This window comes from Manacus vitellinus, unplaced genomic scaffold (genome assembly GCF_001715985.3).
Source record: "Manacus vitellinus isolate BGI_N305 unplaced genomic scaffold, ASM171598v3 scaffold_78_pilon, whole genome shotgun sequence".
NCBI lineage: Eukaryota > Metazoa > Chordata > Aves > Passeriformes > Pipridae > Manacus > Manacus vitellinus.
The window spans coordinates 1,855,347-1,878,053 of NW_021940807.1; the positions used below are offsets into that span (position 1 = coordinate 1,855,347).

The following is a 22,707-nucleotide window of genomic DNA, read 5'->3' on the forward strand; positions in this document are numbered from 1 at the left end:
GAGAGTTTTGAGACCTCAAAGCCTTGCTGGATGTGATGCTCAGGGCAGGTTTTAGGTGAACAGGCAGCTGCTGATTCCAGCAAGGTGCTGTTTGTACCCCGGGTGCTGCTGTGTGGCCTCGGGGATGCTCAGGAGGTGCCTTGGACCTCTCTGCCTTGCCCACCTCCTTGTGCTTTCCCTGCATCACAACCCAGGGCCAAGAGGATGTGAAAGGCAGCAAACTGCAGCCCCAAAGCCAGGGAGAAATCCAATTGTTTCCAAACACTAAGCTGAGGACTCAAGCGGAGCAGGAACCTCTGGAGATAACGCAGTGTCTGTGTGTGTGTGCCTGTGTGTCTGCGCGTAAAACAGAATCCCCCGGCTTTAGCAGGGCTTTGAAAAAGATCTGGGTGGTGATTCAAAATCCAGGTTATGACCTGTGACCTTTGGATGAGAAATTGTTGCCATTTAGGATGTGTTAGGAGGTCCATCCTTTTCATCAAATGCGTGTTTCTTCTTGCTGCGGGAGGCAATCACACCGGTATATCATTAACTCGCAGAAAAGGAGGCTGTAAAAGAAGTTGATGGGGGACCTTAGCCCACACCCTGCTGGGGTCTGCTCCGAGCACAATATCCCAGCGACCATGAGATTAAGCTAAAGAGAAAAGTGAAAATGCTTTTCACGATTCACACGCCCTTTAGATTGTTTTATTAAACCATTTGAATAGGGATTTCCCTTTCGGCCGACAACGGGGCCCGGCCAATGCATAGTTCTAGGTTGCTATGACTTAGTTGGTGCTGGCTAATCACAAGTGAGGGCAAATTTCATATAAAATATCTCGGGCCATTGTCAACCTAATGCAGCGTGACAGTGGCAGCACAAAGGGGGATTCATTCACCCCAGCAGGTAATAAGGACGATTTGCCATACCAACCAGGCAGTCTCGAGGGGGGCTGTCAAATACGATCAGAGCAGCGAAATGGAGCCTCACATTCCATTCTCAGGTGGGCGAAGGCGATCCTTTTGTTCCACCATGTTGCTTCTGATAACAGAATACAATTATATTCTCTCTCTTTATTTTTTTTTATTTTTTTTTTTGGCTTCCCTGTATCCCATTGGGGCTGGTTTTGCATAGGACTCTTTGGGGCTTGTCTTCTTTTTTTTTTTTCTTGGGTTTTTTTTTTTCTTTCCAGGCCAGAAGGGACCCCAACAGTCCTTTAACCTGGAACGCGCCGCCGGGAGAATTTCACCCCGGTCCTTCCCCTGCTGCCTTTTCCGCCTTCCCCTTTCATTAAGGGCTCTGTCCTGCCACAATGAGGGCCCTGTATCTCTGCTAATAACCCCCCAATTGGCACACAGCTTCCTTTTGTCTGGAGCCTCCCAGGGACCGGCGGCTGTTGGGGAGACGAGGGCTCGGGGTAATTCGGGGCGGTTCGAAGAGGACCCTGCTGGCCCAGGACGATGAAATATTCAGGAGGAGGCATTTCTGGGATGGCAGGAGGGGGTTGGGATCAGATGCCACCGAGTGTTTCACACATGACCAAGCCAACAGAAAGACAGACAAAACGTGCTTGCATTAAGCAGGGTAGGTAGGGAGACACTCAGGGTAATGATTAGATCAACAGGGAGATAGGGAGATGGAGAGAGCGATAGAGGGGGGTTTGCTTTGCAGGTATCAGACCCGGGTTACTGATACCAGACTGTCCTGCTGATTTGCCTATCGTGGTGGTCTGGTTACCTGTGATCACCTGGGGTTGTTTTGACAGTGGCTAATTAGGGAAAGCATTCCAGCCTCCAACCCACCCTCGGCTCAGGCTCACATGAGGGCTCGGACCTGCTCCCAGCGCTGATACACAGGGCTTCCAGGCTGCTCTGGTGCCTGGCAATCTGGCTCTACCTGTTTCAGGTAGGGCCTGAAAGGTTTGGAAGTGCTAGAAAGCTTTGGAAGTGTGAGAAAATGTTGCAAGTGCGAGAAAAGTTTGGAAGTGCAAGAAGGGTTTGGAAGTGCGAGCACGACCCTGGAGGTTGCAGCTCTGTTGTGCTGAGTGCTACAATAACCACAGTGCAACCATAACCATAAAAAACCAACAGAGAGAAAGCAAGAAGGGAAAAAAAAAATAGGAGTAAGAAAAAAATCCCATCACTCAGATGTTTTAGGGAAACTTGGCCTTCAGGATTTTACAGGCTGTGTTAACCCAACCTCCTTCAATCCAACTTTCCCTCTTATCTGTATCGCCTTCATGTTCCCTGGCAGGAATTGCCCATTTAATAATTTCCCTCCAATGAGCTGAATCACAGCTAATCTGATCAAATGTCTTTTTAGGGCCTTTCATCTTCCCAGGGATGTGTTGACACTAGCACAGCTGGTTCAGAGGAAACAAGAACTCAATCAGAACTCCGTTCAAAACACAGATGGGACCCAAACCTAACCTTTCCTTTAAGATATGCAAAAGTGTGGTTAACTCCTTGTTATTATGCATTTGCATACGTCTTTGCATTTAGGGGCCTGGTTTTTAAATGGATAAAAAAGTCAAACAAACCCTGGAGCTGGATTTTGATGAGAAGCTCTGCAGAATCAGCTGGGCCCGGAGCTGGCACAGCTCCCTGTGGGGAAGGGGACAGGCTGTGGTGTCGTGCAGAGCCTGGAATGGATCCACAGGGCAGCTCCTGGTTGGCATCCTGGAGGCACCCTCCTCCCATTTCAGGGCTAGACCTGAAAGCCTTTATTACCTGCAGCCCCCAGGGACTGCTGTTCTTGCAAAGTGGGCTTCCCTAGATCTGGAGATAAACCCTCTTGGGAATGCTGCTAAAGACCAGGGCACCTGAAACAAGTCCACACACTAGTCAGTGGCAGCAGGAGCTTGGCTTTCCTTGGTGAAAGGCTCCAAATCATTCGTGTCTGCCTGTAAATCTAAACAGAGAAAGGAGTTGTGGATTCCCCATCCCTGGAAGTGTCCAAGGCCAGGCTGGATGGAGCTTGGAGCAACCTGGTCCAGTGGAAGGTGTCCCTGTCCACGGCAGGGGTTTGGAATGAGATGATCTCAAGGTCCCTTCCAAAACCATTCTGGAATTCTTTAATTCTCTGATTCCAGCCTTAGAAACAGGTCTTTGAGGAATGGACTTAGTGATCCTTATCCTTCCCCATCCAAGGGGTCCCAGGCAGTCATTTCGGCTCTGCTTCTGTCCAAAGGTTCCCATGCAATCAGGCTCTTCTGGACAAGATTCACAGGGATTTATATAACCCTGGACAAGTCTTTGTGCAATGCAGAGCTGCTCTGGAATGTCCTGGAGCTACCACAGAGTCCTGTAATGACTCTAAGCCCAGATGAGGTGTTGATTTGAAAGTCTTCATGTGGCAGAATCGTGGAATAGTTTGGGTTGGAAGGGACCTTTAAAGGTCATTTAGTCCAAGCTCTCTGCATTGAGCTGAATGATCACTCAGCACCTGCACAGCTCAGCAGAGGCAGCTCCAGGTCCTGAGGTTCTCATGGAAGGCCCTATGGATAAAGAGTGATCCAAGCATAAGCATCACTCCTAGGGCAATAAGGAATCATGGACTACTGGGTAGGAAGAAAAGCCATGCCTTTTTTTACTCTCCTCTGCAATGTTGGAGGCTGAAAGGATGCCCAGAGCTCAGGCTAGAGAGTGTGAGCTGAGCTCTAAGTCCATTTATTTGCAAAGGGGCAAACTAAGGCAGAGTTTTGGAGTCGCTCATGTCCAGAGAGGCACCTTGTATGCCACTGGGTGAGGCAGCTCCCAGGCTCTGATCTTCCCAAAGCCTCTGGAGTCTTCTCAGAGAAGCCACAGGGACCTCCTGACTGATGCTGCCGTGGTGGAGCAGAAAACCAGGGTCAGGGCACTTGGCTGCTCAGTGGTTTAGGCTTGGGAGTGACACCAGGTAAGGAAACAAAAACTTTAAGGAAGCTCAGGGCCTCTTCACAAAGATTTGATTTGGAAAATATTTTCCAACATAACTAGGATGAACAGAGCACATGCTGGGGAATTTGGGAATGTGCTCTGTGGAATGAATCTCTCTCCCACCAGGAAGCCTGACTTGCCCCCTCTTTTTAAAATCCTTGTGTTGAGCACATCCAAGGCCACAACTTGCTCCTCTCCACCTTTCCTAACAGGTGGAAGGTGTATTTTTTTGAAAGCAAACAGCAAGTGGGGTACAAGTACCCCCTTTCAAGGAGTCAGGGAGTAACAGGGGAGGTGTTGTGGTGCTGCAGGAGACCAATGTGTGGATGTGAGGATGGGTCAGGGGAAATACAAACACTGGAAAGAGGGACCTCTCCAGCGAGAAGCTGAGGGAAGCTTGAGGCTGAGCCAGACAGCTTATGTAAAACCCTTCAGTTGGTTTATCTGATACGGGATCCTCTCTTGCTACAATCCAGAGGAATGTGGGGAAACTGAAGCTCGGCAGCCTCCGAGGCTCTGCCAGAGCCAATATTTTGTTTCCAACGTTCCCAGTATTTTCCCCACGAGCAATGTCAGGCTCCCAGCAGCCGTGACACCTCTGTGATCCTCCTCCTCCTCCTCCTCCTCCTCCTCCACGATGGGAACAACACTTGTTCCCCTCCAGCACTTGGGCACAGTCTGTGCAGCGTGGATGGATCTGTCAGCCAGCGTGTGCCAAGGATTTCCCTGTTCCCTGCCTTCCCCTGGTGCTGTGCCAATATTTAATAGTTCTGATTGGCAAACCATTTCCTTCTTTGTGATCATTAAAAAAAAAAAGCATTTTAACTTTTTCCCCCCCACAAACTTTCACTCCTTTCCCTGGGGAGAAACGTGTCCCATGAAAAGGTGAATCTTCATTTCTCAGAACCACAGAATGGTTTGGGTTGGAAGAGACCTTTAAAGTTCATCTGGTCCAGCTCCCCTGCACTGAGCAGGGACATCTCCCACTAGAACAGGTTGTTCAAAGCCCCTTCCAACCTCACCTTGAAATGTTCCCATGGATGGAACATCCACCACCTCTCTGCACAACCTGTTCCAGTGTTTCACCACCCTCATAATAAAAAATTTCTTCTTTATATCAAGTCTGAACCTACATTTTTTTAGTTTAAAACCCTTGTCCTGCCTCAACAGGTCCTACTAAAAAGTCTGTTCCCAGGTTTCTTCTCAGCCCCCAAAAAGCATCATAAACTCAAGGACATCATCTCCATATCCTGAACCCCCAGTTTTTGGCTTTGAGGGATCTGCTGGTTGCCCAGTTTAGCAAAGACCAGCTGGGCTGAGGGACTGGAGTCTCCTCTGCTGGTATCTGGGACAAGTGAGTCCGCACTGCCTCTCCTGCACGTGGATTTTGGGGCCAGCAGGCAACGGCGTTCAGTTCCTATAAGCCCCCAGTGTTTCCTGCAAATGCTTTTCCAAATCCTGGGAGCTCTGACTCACCAGTCCCACTGGATTTCACTCCTGCTGTTCAGAAACAGCTTTGCCTGCAAGGCTGTGAGGGCCTAAAGAAAGCTCCTTCTCCCAGGGGTCATCATCTATTTAACAACCGCCGAGGCGCATTTGGTATTAATCTTTTCCTGATATTCTCCTTTTTCATCCAAAGAGGTGCAGCACAACCTTCCATTCAAAGCCCTCCTGGCTTATCTTTCACCATGGAAGTGTTTCTGGGTGACCCTCTCCACGAGGGAATGGCCCAGCTCTCCTTGGATTCAAGGAGGAAACCCCAGTGTGCTGAGAGCAGCTGGGTTGTCCTCCTTGTGCTGCAGTCAAAACCAAAATTCACTCATTTGAGTCAAAGACTGGGCTTCCAAAACTCTCAAAAATTCTCACTTCTGAAATTCCTCTCCACCTTTCTCCACTGGATAACCCCTTCCTCCCCTGCAATCCCCATGTTGCTTTAACATTCAAGAAAGACCCCAGCCACGGCAATCAGGGGAAACTGAGCTGTTAGGACAAGCCCCCAGTTGTGCTGGCTCCGAATACCAGAAGCACCAGTCTCTCCCCACTTCTAGTTCCAGTTTTTTGGGGGTTTATTTCATTTATTTGGCCTTTTTTTTCAATCCAGAGTCAATGCAGTGTCAACTGCCGTGCAAATCCTAACTGACAGCTGCGGGTTTATATCCCCCGGAGCCAAGGAGGGAACTGAAACCCTTTCTCACATTCCCTAAGTACATGCCCTACCAGACAAATGTTGGAAAGACTTTACACCTTCCTCCCCTCAGAGATGGGTGTCTGAAGTAGCTGATGCAACAGGGACCTTTCTGTTGGCCTTTAGCTTTGTAAAATGAAGCTCGGAGAAACCAGCACGACTCCTCCCCACAGTCCTGGTAAGCCAGTGTATTATTTCCTCCATTTTACTCCATTTTTTTGCCTCTCCCAAGAGCCCCCAAGAAGGTGGTGGTGTCAGAAATTCAGGGTTTACAATGTCTTCCCTAGTGGGGAACAGGGAGCAGGATCCTGTGTTCGAGAGGAGATGTGCTAATGATGGCTGGGAGGAGTGGCTGAGATGTGGGAATTCTTTCCTTCATGGTATGGGGCAATTCTGTTCTTTTCCATGTTGCTTATATATTATCCAGCCTAAAGTGCTTCACTCCAAGGTCTATGTTTCAAAAAGGAGGGTGGCAAGGTCCTGGATTGGTGGGGTGGGAGGTTTGTCTCCACAGAGCAGGGTCAGGAGCTGTCCTGGAAATATCAATGTTCCTTTTGCAAAGGAGCTTCCATACCTTCAGGAGAACCACCTAGAAAAGTGACACAAGTAGGAAACCCTTAAAAGAGGATCCATCTCTACTGCTTGGCTGTCTGTTCTCCAGCTGCTGAGCTCTGCTTTCTTCTGTGCAAGATGACACCTTCCTTTTATCTTTTTTCTTTCTTTCTTTTTTTCCCTCTTTCCTTCTTTCTTTCCTTCCCTCTCTTCCTACCTTCCCCCCTTTCTCTCTCCCTTCCTTCTTTCTTCTTTCTTTCTTCCATTGCCATTGTGCAGGGAGGAAGGAAAGATTTAGGGTGTCAGGAACAGGGACAACAGGGCTCAGTGTTATGGTATAGATATGGTAAAAAGGGACTTTTAAGCTTTTTAAGAGCAAAATAAACCATTATATTCATCCTCTTATGTCACCACAGTCCTTTTGCCCATATATCTGGGATATCTGCCTGACCTGGGGTTAATCATTTAGTCATTCAGAGAAGGATCCAGGGAAAATAAGTCACTGTCTGGGCAGAAGAAGACAAGAGAGCAGGTTTCATGGATTAGACAGTTGAGATATTTATACAGTTATTCATTTGACTTCCTCACCCACAACCTGATGACCCTCTGCTTGTCTCCAACACCTTCTGCCTGCAATTCTGAAGACTTCAGTGAATTTAGCATTGCAGGCACCCGAGGAGATAAGCAGGATTGTCCTCAGGTGCACAGATAAGGAAGCAGAAGCCCAGAGTGACCACAGGATTTGCCCAAAGTCACATAAAACAGCCCCGTGAGAGCAGGAAAGCAAATCTCAGGTCACCTCATGCTCAGGCCCCTGAATTATCCCATTGATGCTGCTCAGCTGGGTGTTTCTGCACCTCAAGGTGTTTTTTGCTGCTGAGACGTGGTGGTCAGAGATGTTCTGCACAGGATATTCAGGGCACACTCAGGATCTCAGATTCACAGACTGGGCTCCTTGGGAACCAGTTTCTAGAAGTGACCAGTGAATTGGAGACCTTTGCAACTACAAAGCATCCCTAAAGGGGAGTGAGTCTCAGCACCTTTCCCACTGATCTCCAACCCCTCCAAAAAGGGTCCAGAGCAGGGTACCTGGAAGCCTCCAGGCCCTGCAGGGAAACTCAGGAGCAGGCAGGAATTAAACAAGCTGAAGCCAGAGCTTCGGTGACCTTGTGCCGCGCTGAACAGCAAGTGGTTAAAACGCTCTTTAAGTCAACATCCCCGCGAGATATTAGCCCCTATTAACCAGATGACTTTCCAGAAGCTCCCTTCAAGCCCTAACGAGCTGAGTGTCTCCTGCTACCAGAGCCACCCAGTGAGGAATGAGGCGACCCGACAAATACGCGGCGCTTTTCCTGCTATCTTCGCTAAATCTCTCGCATTTTTATATGGCACCTTAATAACCCCTCATTTCCATTACAAGTGCATGCTTTCCCTCGGCTTATCTCCATCTCTTATCCACTCCTGCTCCATTCCTGCAGCCACACCGCCCCGGGCTACAACCTGGAGAGCTCCGAAGAGCTCGGCAGGGTCGGGTCTTGCTTCGTGACGGCAGGACAGTCCCATAACTCGGGAGGTGGCAGGACGTGATTCACCCGTGGCACCGCTCCATCTGCGTCAGGGCTGAACCCGGTGCCTTAACTTTAGGGGCAGGAGACGTAAACCCAGTGCCCTAATTCCGCGCGAGTCATTAAGACATCTGCGCTGCGACTTTCTCAAGAGACAAACTCCTCACCTCGCTGCCCCCGGGGCCAGATCTCGGCTCCTTTGCCCTGCCTGCCCACATTCCCCAGGTAGTTACGATCAGATACAACCTCTTTGCTTCCTGTTGTGCGCTGTTAAGTGGTGGCTGCGCTCCACCCCAGGGGTGGCTGCATTTCAAAAGCAGGGGAGTGATTATATCGTATACAAGGCTGTAAAAAGGCACCGGGCTCTTTCTGGGAAGAGAAGAGCTCGGGATAATTGGTGCTTCTCAAGGCAAATCCTATCAGTAGCCCCTCCGTGCCCTCACCCTTTTGGTTAAGGGCTAAAACCGGTGGGGAGTTTAGGTAATGGACCTGAGATTTAGGGCTCGGTGTCCACAACCAAAAGGGAGTTCCTGGAACTGCTTGTTCAGCCCTGACCAACTCCTGGCAAATGCAGAAATTCTTCAGGCTGTGTGGCCTGAAGCTCCCTGGGGTTTGGTGAGCTCTTCACCTGTACAGAGTCGTAGAATTGTAGAATCCTTAAGGTTGGAAAAGACCACTAAGATCATCAAGTCTAAACATTAACCCAGCACTGCTACATCTACCAGTAAACCATGTCCCCAAGTGCCACATCTACATGTCTTTTAAAGCCTTGCAGGGATGGTGGCTCCACCACTGCCCTGGGCAGCCTGTTCCAATGCCTGACAACCCTTCCAGTGAAAGTTTTTCCTAATATCCAACCTAAACCTTCCCTGGTACAACTTGAGGCAATTTCCTTTCATCCTGTCCCTTGATACCTGGGAGAAGAGATTGACTCCCACCTGGATCCAGCCTCCTTTCAAGTAGTTGTAGGGAGCAATGAGGTCCTCCCTGAGCTACCTTTTCTCCAGGCTAAACATCTCCAGCTCCCACAGCCACTCAGTTGTCCTCTGGACAAGCTCCAGTCCCTCAATGTCTCTGCTGAGCTAATTCAGATCATGCTGAATCCAAAATCAGATCCAAGACCTGCAAACTCCCAAGCCAAAGCCACCCCTCCCATACTGATGCAGGAGAAGGTTTTCTGCACAAACACCATGGTTGTAAACACCTTCTTTTCAAGGTACAGGGGCTCTCCATGGCATTTGCAAACATCAGTTCAGCACCTACAGCACCTTCCCAATAAGCCAAAGGCCTGGATCAGGTCTGTCCTGAGGAGAGGAAGGGGTGACTCCCAAGAGATGGGAGGTAACCTACCCGAGCAAAGTGTTTTAGCCACTCCAGGTGTCAGGTAGAAGCACAACATCTTTGTTTCTAAACTGGAGATACCTGGATTTGATGGATGGACCACTTGGTGGATAAGGAATTGGATGGATGGTTGCACTCAAAGAGGTGTCCAAGTGGATACCAGTGACAAGTGGTGTTTCTCAGGGGTTTGTTTTTGGGACTGGTGTTTGTCAGGGACATGGACAGTGGGATGGAGGCACCCTCAGCAAGTTTGCTGATGACACCAAGCTGAGAGGTGCATCTGATGTGCTGGAGGGAAGAGATGCCATCCAGAGGGACCTGGACAGGCTGGAGAGGTGGGGCTGTGTGAACCTCATGAGGTTCAACAAGGTCCTGCACCAGGGTCAGACCAATCCCCAGGATCACAAATACAGGCTGGGTGGAGGATGGGTTGAGAGCAGCCCTGAGCAGAAAGGATTGGGAGCATCAGAACAAGATGATCTTTAAGGGACCTTCCCACCCAACCATTCTGTGATTATTTGACAAGGTTTCAAGATCAGTTAGGCCACAATAGGAGGAGGTGGAAGGTGTGTCAGCCCTTTTCTGGCCTGGCACTACAGATCCCCTTCCAGACTGTAATGACATTTAAACCATCAGCTTGTCTGAGTGGCTTCTATGAGAAGCCTTTGCTTTTCAAAGACCCCAAGGCTGGTCAAGCATCCTTGGAGTGATCATATGAAGCTCCCCACTCCCAAAATTTGGGTTCTGAATCCCACCTGGACTTAGGCAAGTCCCAAGTCCTGTCAAAACTGGACTCATCTGCTCGTGCTCCAAGCTGAGTTTTCAGTCAGGAACTGCATGGTCATCACTTGCAGGATACTGGGATCCTCCAGGCTGGACAGATGCTGAACAAGGGCTTTTCAAAATCACACTGGGGATACCTGAGGGTTTCTACATTTTCCTTTCTTTTTTTTTTTTTGAGCTCTAGCCCTTGGTGACTTATTAACCTCCCCGTGTGCATAGACAAACATGTTCCAGGACATTGCTCATACCTTCAGCTTGTAAGTTCATGCACGTTATTTCATTTGCATGTTGTTGTATTTGGTAGTCTTCCCAAAGCAAAGCTTAAGTTCTTGCTTAAGCCTTACAATCCAGCCAGGACTGCTTTGCAGTCTTGATTGCTCCCCGAAAACATGTTGACTTTTTGGCTTGGTGTATTAAACTCTTTGCATTAGTAAAGCCTGGAAGCATCTGGAGGGCAAAGATTAAGCCAAAATGCCCAGGGAAAGCTCAGATCAGCAAAATATGGTGCAGAGAAGGTTTGGGTTGTTTTGAGTAGTCAGCTGATACAGAGCTCAGTAGAAGTTGGTGAAGATGCTTCAGCTGAAAATGTGACCTCGTGCCTTTGGGATCTGTTCATATTTCAACACTGTTGTAGCAGAATCATCTGAAAGGTGTCAGAAACAGCAATGATTTCTCAGATAACTGGTCTATATGCACAAGGTGAGCTCCTGTGGGGAATGCTGTAAGAGGTTAAAGGAGGCCAGTTATCAGAACTGTCGTGTCTGCTGTGAATTCCCTCAAGGGTTTGAGAATAGCCCTGTTTATGGCAAAAATACCATTTTACTGAAGCCAAAAAGCAAGGGGAGATTTCTGAGATGTGGTGTTGAACTCCAGGGTCATTTCTTATGAGTGAAGAAACCAAAACTGGAGGTGTGGGGGAAGAGGGGGAATAAAACCTGATCTTTTGGTATATTCCCAATTTGCAAAGCAGTTTGAAACGTTTGGGTTTCATTTTGGCACAGTGCAGAAAAAGCACTGGCATCCAGGAAAGCCAGGCCAATGCTGAGCTCCCCTTCCCCACCCAGCTCCACCCGGGATGAAAGGCTGTGATGGAAGGTCTTCACAAAGACTAAAACTCCTCAGCCTTTAGCCATGACATCCTTTGGCTGATCCCTCCCACCAGCCTGAGGCAATGGGCAGAAAAGGAAAGCTCCTTTCCAGTCCCCTTAATTAAGCAAGTGAGGAAAACTTTGGGCAGGTGCAAGATGCCATACACTGAACACTGTCACTGAGAGAGGACACACCCCAGGGAAAGGAAAGGTGGCCTCAGGATGGAAGGTGGGGACAATGTTTAGTTTACACAGTGAGGAGTGAGGAACTATCTGTCCATCCTGGTGTTTTCCTCCCTTCCAGCCATCAGCAGCTCTCCCAGTGGAGGAAGAGGAGGTGCTTTACCCGGTGCTGGTCCCACCACTGAGGGTGGAGGCTGTTGTTAAGTGTAGACCTGCATTTTCCATGTTGTGGGAACACACCCAAACTCTGTGCATCCGAAGCCAAGCCCACAGCTCAGGGTATGGCCGTGTGGTGCCCTGACTGCAAAGCACCACGTGGAATATTCCACCTGCCCCCTGAAACCCAGGTTTGCCCAGCTTTTTGTTGTTCCATGGCCCTCTCCAAAGACCTTGGGATGACCCGAGTCAGAGCTTCTTGGCTGACCTCAGTGGCCTTGAGTCAAGCCCGGTCCTGCCTGCACAGGAGCTTGTTTCCTAGTAAAATAAAACATCTCTGGAGCAGGTCCAAGCCAGACCACAGGGAAGAGGAGAGTTTCCTGGCCTCCTGCCATGCCCTGGAGAGAGGAGACGTTCACAGGACTAATCAAACCCGCGTGTGGTCCCTCATTCCCTGCTTTCTCTCTCCCACAGCCACCAGGGAATCGGCCTTCGTCCACGCCATCGCCTCGGCCGGAGTGGCTTTCGCCGTGACCAGGTCCTGCGCCGAGGGCTCCGCCACCATCTGTGGCTGTGACACCCGCCACAAGGGCTCCCCTGGGGAAGGCTGGAAGTGGGGGGGCTGCAGCGAGGACGTGGAATTCGGGAGCATGGTGTCCCGGGAGTTCGCGGACGCCCGGGAGAACAGGCCCGACGCGCGCTCGGCCATGAACAGGCACAACAACGAGGCCGGAAGGACCGTAAGGACTTTGGGTTTTTCTCCTTTCTCCATCTCCTGTTTGTGTTTTCTTTACCCGCCTCGGTGAGCTGTGGGAGGGGATTGGAGGGGGAACGACCAAACCTAAATCTGGGCAGATTTACATCTCAGAAAGATAATACCTGTCCTGTAATAGTTCTTGTCAGGGAGGTGATCGATGGAAGTGATCTGTGAAAGCTCCAGGTAAATTCACCCACCCAGATGTAAATGTCTGCCTTGGAGTCAGTTGTCCAGAGGTCTTTTATAGAGGATGGATCTGGACAGGTCTAGGGTGGAATTTCATCCCAGCTTGGTGAGGGCATCATCAAGTGTCCAAGGCTTTGAGCAGCCTGGTCTAGTGGAATGTGTCCCTGCCCATGGCAGGGGGTTTGGAACTGAATGGTTTTTAAGGTCCCTTCCAACCCAAACCATTCTGTGATTCCATGATTAGAATAAATAATTCAATTATAATGCCCTAACTGGGCCTGCTGCCATCCATTGGCTGTAGGACATCTGAAGTTCAGATGTGCCAGGGCTTAGGGGGTGGATTCAGCTGTTTAAGAAAATGCATTTTAGTATAAGCTGAGATATCCTGAAGAATCCAACCTATCCTTGGAAAGACAGTGTGTCTCCTGCAGTTTTGCCATCCTGGGGCTGATCACAGAATCACAGAAGGGCTGGGGTTGGAAGGAACCTCTGGAGATCATCTGGTCCAACAAATGACTTGTGATACCTCTGACACTCAAAAATGGCATTAAATGCACGTGTTTAGACAATTGAATCCTAGTTTGAGTGCAACTGTCCATTCTCATGGGATCATCTCTCTGCTTTGTAGGCCTGAGGGAGGAGAAAAACAGGAGACCATTTCCCACTGCCCCTCCTCTCAACACTGTTCTATTTTCCAGGAAATATTTGAAGAAAATTAGAGGCAGTATGACTCTGGTACCTCTTGATCAAACTTAGACCATGCCCTAAAGCTGGTTTTACTTCAAACAACCAAGGGGAAAAAAAAATGTATCAGGGAAAAAAATGTGTCAGGGAAAAGAAAGCACAAAATCTTTCCCCCACCACAGTGGCTGCCTCACACACAGGGAATCTTTTCCCTGGGTAGAATAATCCCAGTAAGAGGATATTGGTTTTTTCATCTCAAGAATAACTCATAAATTCCAGAAGAGTGTATTTTGTGGGAAACAATTTGTGAAACCGAAGCACGAAATTCTTGCTGATGGAGACCAGGATGCAGCTTCTCTGAGATATCAAAGAACAGATTAATATGGTCTTGTTCCCTCAGCAGAAGGGACATGTCTGAGAGGACATTAGAGCAAAGCCACCACAGCTGTGCTGTGCAAGGAAACAACTGTTCTCAGGCAGACTAGGACTTTGGTGTGAGCTCCTCAGGTGGGCACCATCAAATCCCAGGGGAGTTATCCCACCTCACACCTCAGCAGAGCTCTTGGAATACAACTTTTGGAAATGAAACACCACCAGAAACCAAAACTGTCTCCAATGTAGACAACCACAAGCAATGATGTGGTTTCCCCCAGCTCTGGCCTAAATTATCCCAGGTAACCCCAGATATTGTGCATTGCTGGTGGAAGTTCCTGGGATAGATAATGGGACAAAGAGGACTGTGGAGAAGATGTAGAGAGTGGGAAGAAGGGATTTGCTTTAAAGTGAGAATCCTTGGAAAAAATGAGCCTTGAGCAAACATCCCTGGTGATCACAGGCCTGCAGAGGCCTTTTCACTGTAAATCCTGTTCTTTGACACTGAGTTATTTTAGGACATTTTACAGGTGTCAAAGGATCTAAAATCCTACTGGTTTATAAAGCACTTTTCCATTCTCACCATGCCTGCACTCCTGGAGTAGCTCTTCCAGGCCTCCATGCCCAAGTGTTTCCAGCTAAACCCAAGCCATAGGCAACGTTTCATCCCAGTTCCCATAGGAACTCCAGCCCTGCCCCTCCGCCAGCAGTTTTGATTAAGTTCAGCGTGATTATACGAACCAAACATGTTGTGGTTCCCTCTCATCACTAATTACAACCTTTCTGTGGCGGGTGATACTCCGTAAATAACCCAGGAAAGCACCTGGTGAGCACCAAGGTGCTGATTCATGGCAAATCTCTTGGCCTCAGCCTGGCACGAGTCTGTTCACGTACCCAGAAATTTGCTGATCAGTCTGAAAATGCAGATTATCAAAGCCTGTTGCATAAGGTCGTCTCCCGCCTCGGAATCCTGGAGGGCAACACCTCTGGAGACATTAAAGCTAATTTCATAAGTGGTGTAAAAACAAATAGTAAATTTCTGGGATCAACAATCACCTTCGTATTTGCTCCAGGACAGTGTTTTGTGTGGAAGTTTGAGCCTTTCAAAATCAGAAGTTGGGTTCCTATTTTTTTTTTTCCTCCTACTGAAATGGTTTTAGAAAAATCATAAGCCTGGCTTAAATATGGCAATAAATGATGTTTTGGGGTTTGGATGTAGCCACAGCAAGACTAGAACCTTGTTTGCTTAAGTAAACATAAAACATATGTAAAAGGTAGGATTCTGTTCTAAGTAAAACACGGAATTCTGTTCCAGATAATTGGGAAATTTCACATTTCCCTAATTTCCCATGGAATAGCTGCGTATTTTATTTATGAAGACATTGAGCAGTTTTGTGTGTACTTCATTTCTCTGCCAAGGTGTGCCTGAATTCTTGGGTGACAGCACTGCAATATTCCCACGTGAACATGGATAAGACAGGAGTTAATACACTCAGAAATCCCTTCATCCCCTGGTGGAAGCTCTTGGTAGATGCTTAAATTTGAGGTGGGAATCAGAAGTAGTCACTGAAAACAATAAAGTTGCAGAAGCTTTATCTTTCTTAGACCCAGCGTCAGAGCAGGGCATTGACTGGGGGGTGAGGTGATTTTTGTTCACGAGTGTGCAAATACATGAAATAAGAATATACAGAATATGAATATATGAAATACGAATATATGAAATGTGAGTATGTGAAATAGGAATATATGAAATACGAACATGTGAAATAGGAATATATGAAATAATTCATAATCCTTTAGAAAATCACGGCTGAATATCAGGGTGCCATAAGCGTTTTGATCACAGGTTAACGTCTTTCCTTCTCCCTTTGCCTTTCTCCTCTCTTCCAGTCCATCATTGAACTCATGCACCTCAAGTGCAAGTGTCACGGCCTCTCGGGCAGCTGCGAAGTGAAGACCTGCTGGTGGTCCCAGCCAGACTTCAGGGTCATCGGGGACTACCTCAAGGACAAGTACGACAGCGCCTCGGAGATGGTGGTGGAGAAACACCGGGAATCCCGCGGCTGGGTCGAGACCCTCCGGCCCAAGTACAACTTCTTCAAGGCTCCCACCGAGAAGGACCTGGTCTACTACGAGAACTCGCCGAACTTTTGCGAGCCCAACCCCGAGACGGGCTCCTTCGGCACCCGGGACAGGATCTGCAACGTCACCTCCCACGGGATCGACGGCTGCGACCTGCTGTGCTGCGGCCGCGGCCACAACACGAGGACTGAGAAACGGAAGGAGAAGTGTCACTGTATCTTCCACTGGTGCTGCTACGTGCGGTGCCAGGAGTGCATACGAGTCTACGACGTCCACACGTGCAAATAAAAAGCAGGGGGGAAAAAGGGACCCCTTCGCCGGGCTCCGAGCGGAGGAATTGGATTCGAGCCTACTTCCTCTGAGGTTTGCAGACGTGAGAGAGGTCGACTTATTTTTTTTTTGATATTAAAAGAAATAAAAACTGGGAAAAAGAAAAAAAAAAAAGGCAAAAAATTAAAAAAAAACCCCAAGGCTAAAACTGGTTGGATAGAATAGGTCTAAGGACTTCTGGCCTATCCTGAGGTACATCTGGCAGTCACACAAGTTGTGCCCCCAACGATGCCTCCGGTGGGAGAGCGGCTTTTCAACCAACAGCACAGAGCTGGGAAGAAGAGCACAAGCAAAAGCATGGATTTGCTCTGCTCTCACCCACCTGAAGTGACTCGTGTGATTAAAGTGTCCTTTGAAAGACTTGCATCTTCCTAAGCATCTCCTTTTCCCTCAGCCGGGCGGAGGCTGTGATGGACAGCAGCACTGAGCTTTCCAAGAGGTCCATCTCCATACCCAAGTGGCCAGACTCTGTGTGTAATGTGAGCAACAGCAGCAAAAGAAATAAAAGCAGATAAATTACATTTTTTTTTTATTAATTTTTTTTTTTAAAGATTATGACTTCTTTGCTTTTGCCCTGGAACCAGAGAAGTCTACAAGTACATAACAGAGTGGGCAGGCCCTTTGTGTGGATTTCTTAGCTTAGTAGCTAAACTAAGGACATAGGATTCAGTGACATCTGGAGAAAGGGGAAAGAGGGAGAAGAAGAGGGAGAGAAAGAGAGACAACTGCTGGTGGCTTCCTGCCAGTGCCCTGTTGGCACACAGGTGATGTGCATGGCATGGAAAAGTTCAGTGCCTGACACGTGAAGAGGACTCGGGGGGGGTGTTGAGAAGGAAACAGTCCCACAAATGGGGACGCTGCTCCAGCTGTGGCTCAATCAGCCAATGGATCTTCCTTGGAAACACACAGTGCAGAGTGAATCTCCTGGGGTTTGGTGTGGGACATCCATCTCCTCAGCATCCCAGAGGAGGAAAGTGTTCACCCTTCCCACCTCGTTAGAGAATCCTGTCACCAACAGTGGGAAGTGCACTTAGTACACCCACCCTCTGCACATCATTCAGGCTCCCCCAGGCACTCAGGAGCAGCTTTAGACCACAAGTCTATCATCAACATGACTCTGAAGGACCGATGTCACCCATCAATTTACACGATGGTGAACCAACCCACCCTCCCCACCACAGCCTACCAGCTGGAACAGTCTCACTCAAGCCAAATCTTGTTCCACACCTGATTTCTACAGCTATTCCCACCCATAAAAGTGGCACAGCTTAAAATGGACAAAACCCAGACTCTGAACCAGCCCAGAGTTTGGTAAGTTTGGACATGGAGCCAAATCCCATCTTTGCAGTGCTGGCCCATCTGACTCCACATCCTTCCTTCCATGCTGCTCTACTTCTGATTCCAGATCAGGATCCCCAGTTTACACACACAGGTCTCACCTCCTCCGTGGGCATCAGGACTTCCTTCAGTGGATATCAGCCCTGAACTCAGCCCCATCACCTTGGGATTTACAGCACTGTCACCCTGCTTGAGTGGTCAGTACTGGCACGAGGGAGTGGTGAACCAGGCGTGGAGTCACAGCCTCTTTAGCCTCAGATGCACTTGTCCTATGTCCTCTTTGCTTTATCCATGCTTTTGGGTTCCTATCCTGGGAAAAGGACAATGGATTGGTGTTTACTCTTTCTCTTCAGTACAGGAAGGGAAACAGGGCATGAGCCAACTCCCAGAGTCTCCTCATGGCAATGTGACCGTGCCTGTTGGCTGGTTCACACCTGGATGTCTGCCTAGAGAAGTCAGAGTGCTCTTCCCTCCCTGCATGTCAGCTCATTCCCGGGAACCAAAGCAAGGAGTATGCAGAAGAAGAAGGGAACAAACAGATCTTAATCCCATCAGAGGGAAAACAGGAGGAAATGATGCCTCCAAGGGCTGACTCTGAGTCACAGCGTCTCCTGGGACTACTCCTGGGCTGGTGCAGTTTGTGCATCACCCATTTGTCTCAGGGCTGTGCCCGAGGGCACAACTAAGATTTGCTTATGGATGGAGGCACTTCTGGCAGTGCTTTTCAATAAAAAAAAAAAAACACCACAAAACCAACAAAAAAACCCCCACCAAGCTTCAATGAAATGAGAGCAGAGAAACAGAAGGGAGAGGAGGAGAGAGGAGGAGATCAGGGGCAAAAGAAAATATGGGGACGAAACCAATCTCTGTGTTGATGTAAACATTGCACCCCGTGGATGGCCACACACCAGCTGGGAGAAAGCAACAGATCCCTGAAAAATGAGAGGGAGATGGACCAACTCATGGACACACAGCTGATTTTTGTAATGCAGTCTTGGGGAAAAGGAAAACCTAATCATTATGGAAAATAGAGAAGGAAGCCACTGCAGGGGGAAGTTGCCACAATAACCAACGTTCAAACACGAGCTGACAAGAAAGCAAACACTGAAGAAAACCCACATGTGGGGTGGAAGACATTGATGAATTTGGAGGAGATGGGATAAGGGAAGATACATCTGATTTACTTAATGTGATGCAGTGGAAGCAGCCACAAGAGATGTTAGACACGTCCTGCCAGGTACTTCTGTCAATAAATGGTGACCTGACAGCAAAAATGCAAAATATTGCAGGTCGAGGTCTCTTCAATCCATTGACTTCAGCGGGATCACACCCACGACTTCTTTTACCTAAGATTTTTGAGCAAAGTGGTTTCAAAGTCCTTCTTTTACACCACTCCAGCGAAGAAATGGGTTGAAGGATTTGGCTTCCACGTGTGGGAGCTGGACTCTGCTCCAGCCCATCCACAGCCAGCTCATGTCCACCATTTCTGCTTTTGCACCCAAGAACAAGCCCGTGGGGAAAAATTGGAATTAGGCATTTGCTGAGCAATTGCCCCTTAAGGTGGACAAAGAGATTTTGACTGCAACGGTGGAATTTGTTTCACCTGGTCTAAGCTATTTATCTGGTTTTCTGTGGGGACCAACAGCAAGGAACAAACGAGTCCAGCAGGTGATTCACCACACCTGGGGTGGTACCTGGGCTGTGTTTGGTAAACTGCCCACTGGGTGTACCTCTGCCTTTCCTCTGACTTCAGCTGGTGAGCTCAGAGTAGGTGATGAGCTCTTGGATGGGCACAGACTGATGATGCAAAGTCCACCATGAGTCAAGGAGGTGAAGCTGCAACCTGATCGTCAGCTGAGATGGGCTGGAAGTTGTGCTCCTTCACTCAGAGCTTGGAACAGCTCAGTGGCTGGGGACTTCCACCCCATTCAAGGGGTTTTTAATGAAGCCACTGCATAATTTGCATAATTTTTTGGGTTTGTTATGTAATTAATCATCCACTGTGATGACACAACGTGAGGGGTTGAGCAGCTGCTACTAAAGTCAGTGAAAAATTCCTGTGTGAACTCTGTTAATCACTCCAAGTGCATCCAAGGGTTCTGGTGCTGGGTCCAGCTCTGCCCATCCATGCGGAGGGAAGGGAGCCTGTGAGGGGTCTGAGGTGCATGCACTGCTCCTGACCTCATGGCTTTGGAGAAGGGCCTTGGGCCACCGCTCCCTGATCCACATGAATTCGGGGAGCGTCCTTGGAAAACTAAGATCCCACTCCACTGCCTGCACCAGATGTCTCCAGTCAGGGTTTCCACTGTATTGGGGTGAAAGGTTGAGACAATGATGAGTGAAGTGCCATCCCTCCCTACACATCATCACGTCTCCATCAAGGGTTGTTTAGGAGATGGTCTAAATACAGCCCAGAGCCGCCTCCTGCCTCAGGTTCTCCCCTTCTGTGGGAACAGCAGGGCCTTCCCTACAGAGGGGACTTAGGATTTCACTCAGTAATATAAGAATTCAGTGACATTTTAGCTGCCCTACAATAACCTGTCAGGATCCAGACGTTGTTTCAATGACACAGGACTCACACAAGTCTTACACTTGGCCAGCTGGGTGTCCAGAATGACCCGAGGTGTCTGTGTGGGCAGCTGGATTGTGCACTTCCCTGGAAATGGTTTTCTGCCACATCTTCCCCCCCCCACCACCACCTCAGTCGAGCTGGGTAATGCTCCAGCCGAAAGGAAAAGATCATTTATTCCCCACTAACTGGAGCTGGCCACTCCACCTCCACCATCTGTAGTGTCCTTCCCTTCGCTCTCCACTTCTGAGGAGGTTTGTCCTCAGGCAGGTGGGTTTGGATCAGGGGTGTGTCTGGCAGCACCAGAGAAAAAGGGAGACAATATCATCCAACCCAGCAACCCAGATGTAAAAAATAAAAAGTAAAAATGGATCATAATTCCATGCTCTTACGTGCTGCTATCCAACCTTTCCTTTAGCTGGACAGATGGGTTGGACAGGCCCCATCAGTTCCACATCCAACCTCTTTAAAGACAGTGGAGTGACCTGCGAGGGGTGAAATTGGCCTCATCTCTTTTCTTTCTATGAAAGAAATGAAAAGTTTAGGAGTTGTTTGGGGTTTTTTGTTTTGGTTTGGTTTTTTTGTTGTTGTTTGTTTGTTTGTTTTCTTGGTTTGGTTTAGTTTTAGAATTTGGGAGCTTCTCTTTCTCAGAGAAAATGGAAATATGGGGAGGGAAATGCATGACATTTTCTGTTCCTTGACCCCTGATGTGCCTCTCTTGGCTCAGGGTCGTGCCCAGCACCGATGGTCTTCTCCAAAGCATGTTGAAGCCTCCAGAATTGTTCCCAATCCTTATAAAGGGGCTTCACATACAGAACTAAAGCAGTCAGAATTTAATTTTTGGAGGGGATTGCAGTGACAACCACACCCCAAAATGCCACGTGGCCCAGAAACCCCTGAGTCAGCACCGACCACATCAGCCCTGCAGAGAGAAGTGATGCCTTCTTAACTGAGCACTGCAGGATTTCTGTATTAGCAAACCTCAGAAAGCAATTTCTTCTGCCTCTCAATCCAAGATATTTTTGGTGTTTTCAGTGCATTCGGATATTTTGCCACAGATTTGTCCATGGGTTATGTTACATTTGTCATGTGTGGTCACGTGCTTGTCGTGCCCCCACCCTTCAGTTCATATACAAGAGAAACACCCTGAGCTTTGGGGGTTGCTCTTCTCTCAGCCTCAAAAATTGGCCTCAGTGCTGAAAATCCTGAGCTTGATGTTCTTGGGGATATTCAGGGTTACAGCCTGAGCACAGTGCAGGAGCCAGGAGGTGAGAAATCAGTCCTAGGATCTGCACCATGGGAATTACTCCAGCCTTCCCTTGCTGCTTTAATGACATTGCTTTGGGAAGATGAAACAGGGCAGTGAAAAGGCATCAAATCAAACTGCCCTGCAGCTCCAATATTAGCCCTTGCAGCTGGTTAAATAGGGTGTCCATAGGAAAACAACTCCTGGCTCTTCCAGAGACCTGCTCCAGTGCTGCCAGTGGTGGAGTGAGTGAGTGAGTGGGATGTTTGCTCAGATCTGTCCTTCCTGTGCCCGAGCAGCTGTTGGGGTTGGGATGAGAAGCTGCAGAAAGAGCCTTAGATGATGGGAGAGAAGGTGGGCTGGGCAGGACAAGATCTCATCCCTTCTTTATGTCTCCTCTTTCTTACCTCCTTCCAAGCTAAATCCTGGCTGTTTTAGTAGGGACTTCTTGCTAGGGGAGAATCCTTTTCTAGATTTCCCCTCTCTCAGTGGGCAGCAGTGGTGGGGTGTGGCTGAATTGTTTTATTCATGGCTTACCCCTTCCACCCTCATGTTTCCTGCCCTCGCTTATGTGCTCCAACAGAAGTTACTGATCTGAAGTTCATCACCCCCCTGACTCAGGCCCCTGTTAACATCTGTGGGGTGCAGATCCCATCAGTTTTATGGGAAATGAGGCTCCATTCTGAAAAAAAAAGGGAAGTTTAATCCCCATTCCTGACACTTCCAGTGTCTTCATGGCCTTGGGCGAGTCACTCTGCTCCCACTTTGCTGCAGTTCCCAGGGGTGTCTTTGGTGCATCTCCACCTTGGAGGAGGAGATTTGATTTTCTCAAGCACAAACAAGAGGCCAGGAGTTAATTCCCAGGCAGTGGTACCTGGAGTGGGATTTGGAATACAAAGTGAGATGCTTAAAGGCAGGAATCTACATGTGAGCTGAGTGCCTAAACTCCCATACAAGCCAAATTATGGGCTCCATTTGCCTAAATTTAGCATCTAGGACTGAACTAAATTATTGAAATAGGTGTCTAGAGCCATTTGGGATGCTCCAGGGTACCCCACTGGCTCCTAGAAGTTACTCTGGAAGAGTTTGGTCTTCCCTTAAATCTCATGGCATAACTAACAGATCCATACAGATGCTTCCCCATCAGATATGGGTGTTCAGATGTCTGATCACGTGGAGACACAGGCCTGTGGGCATCCACAAGTGTGTGTCTTAATCTTTGAGCTGGATCCCACCCCAGATTCCCAAATCTCATGCCTTTAGTGATTTTAAGATGGAAAACTGCCTGGGCTCACTTCAACCAATTCTGCTCCCACTTAAACTGACATAAATCAGGTACAAGTGTATCAAAGGGAGAAATTAAAATAATTATTCTGTAAGAATAATTATTTGA

The 22,707-nt window shown here is 48.5% G+C and overlaps 1 protein-coding gene across 1 annotated transcript in view; it reads left to right on the forward strand.

Annotated features, from left to right (window-relative positions):
* The window catches only part of WNT3A (Wnt family member 3A), an 87,317-nt gene extending 71,187 nt beyond the window's left edge, over positions 1–16,130 (forward strand). The window contains exons 3-4 of the mRNA XM_008922402.4: positions 12,225–12,490; positions 15,640–16,130. Of these exons, the coding sequence (XP_008920650.1) occupies positions 12,225–12,490; positions 15,640–16,119 (746 nt within the window). The 3' untranslated portion in view covers positions 16,120–16,130. The remainder of the gene's footprint in view (positions 1–12,224; positions 12,491–15,639) is intronic.
* Positions 16,131–22,707: the final 6,577 nt, after the last annotated feature.